Here is a 9,823-nt window from a genome sequence, read left to right on the forward strand (position 1 = left end):
CGTGGCCCGGGCACCTTGAGCAAGGTTGGCAGACGATGGTGGCCGTCTGCAGGAGAGGCAGATCAACGCGGAACTGTAGGACCGGGGATGGGCGGTGGCCCGCCGGTACCGAACCGGGGAGCGAAGTGAAGCCAGCACAAACCGGCAGGGCCTGCAGACCCCGACCAGGCTCGGAGTCGCCGTTATACAGGTCAAATCCGTTAGTGACCGGAACCCCAGGGGTTTCCAAACAGCCAAGACCCGATTGAAGGCAACCGTCCAACCAGCACAAGGGAAATACAGCTACCGCCACAGCTAGAGTTCCCAGGGCCAGAGCCTGCGGGCAAAAGGGCTCCTCCGGCCCATATACACACTGGGGAGCGGGTTACCGGTGGGAAGCCATCGGGACCGAAGATACACAAAAGGTGCAGGGAAAGGCAGCCACCACCAACCGTACGGGAGAAACCACAGCAGCCGGCTGCGGGACCCGTCCATACAGCCGTTTGTTTTACCAGAGACTTTGCATCCATTTGTGGCTGAGTGAGTACTACAGTGCCGTCCGGCACCGCGCTGCGCAGCCCAAGCGACCCTGCACCTTGCCAACCCTGCCTCCCCGTCACCTCACCGGGCCCCGGGACCACCAACCTCCCTACCCACGGAGGGGAGAGAAACATCCCAGCTGCTCCCTGCCATCGCTCCCGGGATCCCCGTCAACAGCAGCGGTGGTGCCCCAACCTCACCACAAATCATGGGTGGCGTCACGGACCAAATCCCCAAAACCACACTAACCCCCCCCTTTCACTCACAGGCGAGGAGTGCCGCTTGAGTCCCCGGATCCGGCCCACTGCTCGAGCCACCGAGCAGCAGCAGAGCCGGACCCGAGCGTGGTGAGCGCAGCGCCCTTCTCCGCCCGCGACATAGGCGCAGGTTAGACCAAAGAGAAAATACAGAGCTAATATGAAGTGGTTTCTGTCAACTGATTAATCCCTTGAGGCAGGGCTGGTACTATTTAGTAGAATGCACTTAGTAATGAATATAACCAGTAGCGAATGGCTGGAATAGGAGAGCAATAAATAACACCACCCAGGATATGATTGAACAGATATAATGGTAAATAGAAAACAGGTGATGACCACTATATGTAAAATTAAAAGGAAAAAGACCATCAGCAGTTTGACAAGGACTGACCAGGCTGTGGCTCAGCAAGAAAGGAAGCCAACCACACAGCACTGGATCAAATCCTGAGGCATGACAGACAGCTGGAAATAACCAACTTCTGTCATGAGTGTATCTCACTCGGGGGAGACCCCAAATTAATCGGGTGTCAGAAGGTCACAGGTTCATGCTGCTGGCAGGTTCACTACTGTTATTTGATAACATTTCCTTGCTTGTGGTGCTGTAGGGGTTAAGCACCCTTTCCTGCCTGGTTGCCTGCTGTAGCTGCCAATACTCAGGTGTGGGTCTTTGGGATCACTCCCCTTCCCTATTTAAGTCATGTGATCTAATCAGGTGATGCCTGTGATAGAAACTGAATCCTCATTTCTATGTGGGCCACTTTGGAAGGAGCCTGCTGTATTGGGTGCAGCAGTGATGTTTGCTGCACTGAAGCTGCCTGGAGTGTTTGTTCTTTGCATGTCTATTTCCCCTCTTTGTATTACTTCTCTTGTGTTTCTGTGTTGTAGTGGTAAGTCTAGTGATCTCGTCGGCTTACGTACAAGACAGGATGAGTGGAGGACTAGTTGAGGGCCTAAGGTATCCGGCTCACCGAAAGGTTGCATGAACCTGTATAGGGACGCTAGGGAGCTCAGGAGTCATCTTGAGGTGAGGTCAGGAGGTGTTCCCTCACCGCTGTCCAAAGTGGAAGGGGCCTCCATTGTATCGTGACCCATGTGTTCCCTGTGTGTGGTAACATCTTCTGGGTGTTTACCAGGCACTAGGTAAACCCTGCTAGTCACGTGCATGAAATTATCACAGGCTCACCTTGAGGCCCTCACAGAGCAGGTTGCCCCTTAGTCTGGCAGACCTGTGATCCAGGGTTATGCAACTATCGCAGTGGGCCACATGTCTGCTTAAAAGTTATAATATATCTGAACCCAAGGTGGTGTTCCCTGATAGATTTTCGTGAGGACAGGTAAATGTTTTGTTTTTCAAGAGACCTTCAAGCTATACTTTATGCTCTGCCCACACTCTTCCGAGAGTAAGGAGCAATGAGTGGGAATGGTTTTATCCCTCCTTCAGAGAAACTCCCAGTCTTGGGCATTTTCTCTACCGACCGATTCCCTGTTGCTTCGGTTGGTTGAGGAGTTTTTTGCTTCCCTAGGTCTCGTCTATAACGACCCTGATGGTTTTTCTCTTACTGAGTCTCAGCTATGCAAGCTCCAGCAGGGAGACTGGCCAATGGCGGAATTCTGCTCTGAATTCCGGAGATGGGCTATTGACACAAGGTGGAATGACCTTTCCCTTAGGAGCTATTTTTGCCAGAGTCTGTCAGAAAGGCTCAAGAATGCATTGGTGTTATATAATACACCGGATACATTAGAGGTCGCCATGGCTCTGGCCATATGTATTGTTAGACGCCTCAGTGAAAGACCAGTTGTGACTCCACCCCATGAAGTGATGCCTAAGGCTGAAGTCTTTCCCATAAGTTCTGTGGAACCCATTCAGTTAGTGGGGCTTCCTCTCAGTCTGGATCCCGTGCGGTACACCGCAAGTCACGGGTGTGTTTTTTCTGTGGTCATAGGTGGCATTTTATTGGGACTTAACAAGAAAACCAATAACCACAAAGGCTTTGTGTAGATGTGCTCACCAGAAGGGAACTAGTCCAGCCAAGATGAACGTAAAAGAAGCTAGAATTGTGGCACACGCTGTTGTATAAAAGTCCTTATTTTATTATAGATGCATAAAAGGTGAGCGGGTCCGAGACCAGATGTTGGCACTCTGGAAGATGACGTCTGTTTCACACTGCTTCTATGGGTCCTGGGAAGCCTGCCGGGGCCTGTCCATCGCGTCCTAAACAAAATAAATAATCGGAAAACTTCTGACTCCAGGTTGTGTGTGTCATGATCCAGGACCGGTATTATCCTGCTCCAGAGTTTCCCAGACCAGACCTGGTCATGTTAGGGGTTAACTTCCATCGGCCTCATTCTGGTTTTAGGAGACCCTATATCTGGTTCCTGCACCAGTGTTCCAGTGTTGATTATAGTTTTGCTCTGCAGCTTATGACTGGCTCTGGTGATAGTTCTGTTTGATCTGATTCCTTGTTACTGTGCCCTGACCTGTACCCTCCCCCATTTGTCTGTCTGTCCCAGTCCCTGACTTCCCATTCCTGTTAGTTGTTTACCCATCCTAGTTCATCCTCCTTCCCGTGTTTGTGTCCCCTCACCCTCCGGTCTTGTCTTCTGTTCCCTGTGTCCTTTGTGTTTCCCTCTGCACCAACCTCGATTCTGTTTTCTTTCCTGATCTTGATCCTCCCTCAGCAGTGTCTTGACTTCCCAGCTTGACACTGACTGCTTGACTACTCTATTGCCCCCTGGTGGTTCACCTGTGAACTTCCTGCTGAATGTACTCTGCTGTACTTAAGTCTCCTTTCTGTTACAGTGTTACTTTGACTCTCCTTCTTTACTCTGCTGCCACCTAGTGGGGAATATGCTTTACTACATCTTTCCAGCCCTTTGTACAGCGTGACAGTGTAGAGGATTTCAAGCTGGGTGTATATATCCTCCGTGTGTGTGTCTCCATTTATTCTACCTGCTGAGGTTGTCATAGGCAACAAAACTGAGACCATCTCTGTATTTTTGGATAGTGGGGTGGGAGCCAATATGATGGACTCTTGGTTTATATGGTCCCATGGCCTCTCCTGAAATACTCTGGCTAAGTCCATCCTCATATTTACCATTGAATTTTGGTCGGGGTAGTTTTACGTAAATGGTGCATAATATAGATCTATGCATTGAGGGTTTTCACAAGGAGCTCCTTTCATGTTATGTCTTGGAAGGTCTCCCCACTCCCATCATTTTGGGCCATCCCTGGTTGGTTATGAATAATCCAATGGTGGACTAGCAGTCTAGAGAGATGGTCAGATGGAGTGATTTCTGCAAAAATAATTGCCTAAATACAATTATCTACTCTGTCTCCACTAAAGTAGTACCCTCCTTTTGTCTGATTTTGAGGATGTATTCTAAGAAAAGGGGTACCAGGATCTGCCTCACCATCGTGCGTATGATTGCCCAGTTAACTTAATCTCTGGGGAAAGCTTCCCAAGACTAGGCTGTATAATCTTTCTGGTCAGGAAAAACAAGCTATGAAGGATTATATCACGGAAAGACTTACTATAGGACATATCTGACCCTCCTCTTCTCCAGTGGCAGCTGTTTTTTTTTGTTAAAAGAAATGGAGGTTTACATCCTTGTTTAGACTTTTGTGAGTTAAAACAAATCACCATTTGTGACCCTGATCCCCTTACACTCATCCCTGATTTATTAAATTAGATTGTTGGGAACAAATGGTTCTCCAAGTTGGATCTCAAGGGGGCTTCTAATCTGATTAGGATCAGAGAAGGGGATGAGTGTAAAATGGCCTTTAACACGCCTGAAGGGCATTACGAAAACCTGGTCAGGCATTTTGGTTTAACAAATGCTCCCGCCATTTTCCAACATTTTGTCAATGACATTTTTCATCATCTGGTGGGAAGATTTGTGGTTATAAATTTGGATGTTATTTTGGTTTATTTGTCCAACATGAAGACACATCAGGTACATGTCAGGTAGGTTTTACAAACTGTGTGCCAAGCTTGATAAACGTGTGTTCGCTATGCAGGAGGTACAATTTTTAGGGTTCTTGGTGTCATCTGCTGGTTTCCGGATGGATCCAGTCAAGGTCCGTGCTGTTCTGGAGTTGGATTCCCCCAAAAATCTGAAACCACTGCAATGCATTCTGGGGTTTGCCAACTATTACAGGAAGTTTATCCGAAACTTCTCATCTGTTGTCAAACCCCTCACGGATACGACTAAGAAAGGTACAGATTTCTCTAAATGGTCCGATCTCGCCCGCCAGACTTTGTCTTCCCTGAAGAGATGGTTTGCAACAGCACCTGTGCTCATTCAACCTGATGTCTCACAACCATTTATTGTTGAGGTTGATGTCTGAAGTGGGGGTTGGTGCAGTGTTGTCATAAGGTCCGTCTTCCAGTAAGTGGCATCCATGTGCTTTTTTTCCAGGAAATTGTCATCGGCTGAAAAAAGTATGACATAGGCAATACGGAACTGTTGGCTATTAAACTGGCATTTGAGGAATGGCGCCACTTTTTGGATGGGGCAATTCACCCTGTCACTGTCAATACTGATCATAAGAACCTGATGTACCTCGAGTTGGCTAAGCATTTTAACCCTAGACAAGCTAGGTGGTCCTTGGTTTTTTTCATGTTTAGTTTTGTGGTTACCTATTGCCCTGGGGTGAAAAATGTCAAAGCTGACACTTTGTCCCAGAGTTTTCCTGGGGGAGGGAGCTTGGATGATTCCACTCATATTTTACAGTAGGCTATGGTCTGGGTCTGAGCTTGAGGGTGAGGTTCTAGAGGCTCAGGAGAACACCCCTGCTTCTTGTTCCTCAGATAAATTGTTTGCTCCATTGCTGTTGCACCTCAAAATCTTGAAGGACCATCATAGTGCAGTCCTAGCAGGACACCCAGGTATTAAAGCAACCTGTGACCTTATTTCTCTTCGGTTTTGGTGGCCTAGGTTGCATAGAGATATAGTAAAGTTTGTGTCTACCTGCAGTGTAAAATGCTGGAGGGAAAAGAGCGCAATAGGGTCTTACCCAGTAACAAGGATTAAAAATAAAAAGGAAATGTCCTCACTTTATTGGGTTGTGTATCACACAACCAGAAGTAAAGCCTGTAACCAGCTGCTGCAGAGTCCACATGCTGAAGAAGCCAAAGATTACTCTGCTCTCCCAGGTAAGCAGTCCAATGTCACCTAGCCTTCCATAAGATTTAAAAGAACGTTTTATTCATGAGACCATGCCACTTGCTTTATTTGCCCTGTAGTTTGGAAGTGGATAAAGGTCATCTTGGGCACTCTGGCTGGTTTGCAGCTACACCGCCTAATACAGCAGTATACTGTTAAACTGAAAAACATTTTGCCAATGGGTATTTACATTGTACATGCTATATTTCACAAGGCACAAGCCTATAGAGGCATTTGGTGTTACAACTAAGCTATATCATGTCTACACTCCCTTTTTCACCACATCTGCCCCCCTCCCCAAAAATGACATTCTATTTAATCCAAGTTATTTTAAAAATAGTGTCATCAGTCACACTCTATATTCTTCTTGATTTTTCTAAGAAGTTCAGGGGGAATTGCAAAAATATAGAATTTTCCATGCTGCAACCAGTACACAAGAAATATGGATGGCTTGAGTCTACCAATGCAATTCTCTAAACTGGTTGATAGAAAGAGAAACCAAGCTAGGGAAACCCCTTAACATGCCAATATGCTTATGGTACAATAGCTAATAATACAGAATTCTATTTAATTTTTTTAATGGATTGCCCCATCATAATGACCCATTTAAAGACAATGTAAATAGAGGTTGTAAAATGTATTTTATTTTAATTGATGTAAACATCTATTCCCTAATTTCAGACATATATTAAACCAATTAATATAAAAGTAGACCTGTGTTATAGAAATAATTGATCTTAATGATTTCTGGCTTCTTTGGGACATGGAGTCTCTCTGGATGTCGTCTACGTAACTCCCCAATGAGTCGCTCCATGAGCTATTTTGTAACTCGTTAAATATAGCAAAATTCACATAAGAGAAAGCTTTATAAGCAGAAAACACAGTCTACCAGAATCAGTCATATTTCATTGAAAATAAAAATAGTAATTTTGCTTAAAATGGATTTCCCCTATTTGTTTTACCTATTCATATGGGAAAAAGCATCAACTATCAAAAAATAATTTAAGGAAGAAACAACAGAGGTAAAGTAAATGTCATTGATAAAATGCCTCAGTGAAATATACATTTTTTTTTATATATTTTTTTTTCCTACTTGGTTAAAACATTTGCAAAAATCCAGCTAGAAATAACTGACTTTTTTTATTAACTTTATCAAATATAACATAAAACAATACAATTAAACCTCCCACTTTATGAAGCAAGTTGCACAAAGAAAATGTTTTGTTTAATTAAAGTATTTTTAATGCATTTACTTATTTTTTGCTTTTTCATACACCTCAAGTCCAAGGACGGATGTGGTGAAAATTTCCAAGCACAAAAAATGTTTACTACAAAAGGAGAAACTTTAATTACAGCACAAGTAGTTGGTATTAGTTTGGAATCATAGTCACTTTATACCAACCTATGGTTTTTCATATCAGCAATGCCTCAATATTAGCTGGGAGGCACATAGAGGTATAATATAAGAATTGTACAGAACTATACAGCATGGATGGTAAATGAAGACTTTTGAGGAGATCCTTGCCTAATGTATGTAAAGACTTAATTTTGACAAACCTGATGCCACCTAATAAAATTTTCTTTTTTTTTTTTGTTACTAAAATAGATGACCAAAAATTCTTTATTGATGAACTTGGGTTCTAAAAGTTGAAGTAGCAATAGATCACTAGTTCAATAAATAGGAAAATCTGCCTAAGGGTTATTGTTCAATATTTTTCCCCATTCGCCGATACTTGACTACTTTTTGTGGCCAGGAATACACAGCTACTATTGACCCCACCCAATTGCATGTGGCTTCTAACCAACTGATTGTAATTTTCCACAGGTTTGAGATGATTGACCCAATGGCTACGGGTAATAATAATTCTTTGGATGATTTCATTCTCCTAGGATTTTCAGAAGGACACATAGTTTTCTCATTTTTAATTGGAGTGACCTACACCATAACCATTATTGGGAATTTTGCTGTATTTAGCATCATCCAGGTGGATAGCCATCTCAAGATGCCAATGTATTTCTTCTTGAGTGGTTTATCCTTATTAGATGTCTGTTACTCTACGGTTACCCTCCCAGCTATGCTAGTCAATGCTGTAACAGGTAACAGGAGAATATCCTTCTATAGATGCTTCATACAGCTCTATTTCTTTGTCTGTTTCGGCGGATCTGAGTGTCTTCTCCTGGCTGCGATGGCTTATGACCGATATGTAGCCATATGTAATCCTCTTCGTTATAATGCAGTTATGAATAGGAAATTTTGCTCAGGCTTCGTTGCTGGATGCTGTATTTGTGGATTGTTGAATGCTGTGTTTCACACTTTGATGACCTTCAAGCTGACTTTTTGTGGAAATCATCAGATCAATCATTTCTTCTGTGATGTCCTTCCAATGTTGGAAGCAGCTTGTAGCGACATTCAGAGCAGCCTAGTGTTGTTACATGTGGTAACCGTATTTCTTGGGATGTCTCCTTTCCTTCTTGTGATAAATTCCTACATACATATCATTGCTACTATCATAAAAATCCGCTCTTCTGAAGGAAGACAGAAGGTCTTCTCCACATGTTCTTCACATCTCATAGTTGTTAGTGTATTCTACTTAACTTCTATGTTAAACTACAATGGACCTATTTCTGGAGATTCCTTCATCGTTGTCCGCGTGTCATCTCTTCTATATAGTATTGTCCCTCCTTTATTGAATCCTCTGATATACAGCCTGAGAAATAAAGAAGTGAAGAGAGCCTTGAAAAAAGTTCTTCAGATGCCAATAAATGTGTCTGTTCAGATGAATAAATAAAAAAACTACAAGATCAAAACAGCTAAATTACTTATTAGTCTAAAAATCACAGTAGCACTTATGTTTTATCCCAAAAAAACTTTATCATGTCTACCACCTAAAAAGCAGCAAAATGGTCTTTTAGAGTGATGGTCCTCCCTTCGCAATGTACACAAGAATCTATAGAAGTGAATTAGAGATTAGAACACGTTGATCTGAAGATGAAGTGGCCATGGCATGTCTAAATTATGACTGGGACATTCTTTACTCCAGAATTCTTTCTCCAGACAGGGACTGGTATAAGATTTCTGAAGTGTCCAACGACACTTTATGAATCAGGAGCATCCCACTCCCCCTCATCAAGCCTAGTGAGAAAATAACTGGCCTTGATGGATCGGGCCAATGTATATGGATTATAGTATACTGATAAATTCTGACATTCAACAAAGTCAAAGAGATAAAATAAACTGAAAATATAAATCCACTCAAAATAGTGTTTTAATGGTAACATATGTAGTAAATACAAACTGCATAAGAGTGCATAAAGATGAAAATCTACTTGTAATTATTTTTTAGTTTAAATACAAATAGAACAAAAAATAATGTAAATTATTTTAGCTGTAAATTTTCTTCATGTATTTATCGTATACCGTATTTTTAGGAATATAAGATGCAATTTTCCTACAAAACATTTGGGAGGAAAGTGATGGGTGCATCTTCTAATCTGAATGTATCTTACCGGGGTGGTGGAGAGGGGGTCGCAAGAGGAATGCTGCGGCAGCTGTGCAGGGGATGTGGTGGCTCGACTGAGGCTGCGGAGGCTGGGTGGGGTCTCCAGCGGCTGGTGCAGGATCTCCGGCGACTGGTGCTGGGACGGCTGTGCTGGGTCTCCGGCGGCTGGTGCTGGGGCGGCTGTGTGGGGTCTCCTGCAGCTGGACTGGCTCTGCGAAGCAGGCGGTGAGGACTTCAAATAATGCCACTTGGTGTCGGTGCATGTGCAGTGGAGCTCTCGGCTCAAGCTCTCATCTGTGCACGCACCGCCTCCACCCCATTGATCTCCCAGCAGCGGACTTAAAGAAAATGGCACCCGGAGGTGGCGCTTGCTTGAGATCT

The 9,823-nt window shown here is 43.7% G+C and overlaps 1 protein-coding gene across 1 annotated transcript; it reads left to right on the forward strand.

Annotated features, from left to right (window-relative positions):
• The first annotated feature begins 4,839 nt into the window (after positions 1–4,839).
• On the forward strand, positions 4,840–8,731 carry LOC142255838 (olfactory receptor 5V1-like). Its single transcript, XM_075327286.1, has 2 exons — positions 4,840–5,054; positions 7,768–8,731. The coding sequence occupies exons 1-2, from the start codon at positions 4,840–4,842 to the stop codon at positions 8,729–8,731; spliced, it is 1,179 nt and encodes a 392-aa protein (XP_075183401.1).
• The last annotated feature ends 1,092 nt before the right edge of the window (positions 8,732–9,823 follow it).

This window comes from Anomaloglossus baeobatrachus, chromosome 11 (assembly GCF_048569485.1).
Source record: "Anomaloglossus baeobatrachus isolate aAnoBae1 chromosome 11, aAnoBae1.hap1, whole genome shotgun sequence".
Classification (NCBI taxonomy): domain Eukaryota; kingdom Metazoa; phylum Chordata; class Amphibia; order Anura; family Aromobatidae; genus Anomaloglossus; species Anomaloglossus baeobatrachus.

Excerpts from the sequence above, each read along its gene's own strand:
- LOC142255838 (XM_075327286.1), top strand. The coding sequence starts at position 4,840 with ATGGATCCAGTCAAGGTCCGTGCTGTTCTGGAGTTGGATTCCCCCAAA. Across the intron at positions 5,055-7,767 it reads TTGTCTTCCCTGAAGAGATG|GTTTGAGATGATTGACCCAA; the intron begins GTTTGCAACAGC and ends AATTTTCCACAG.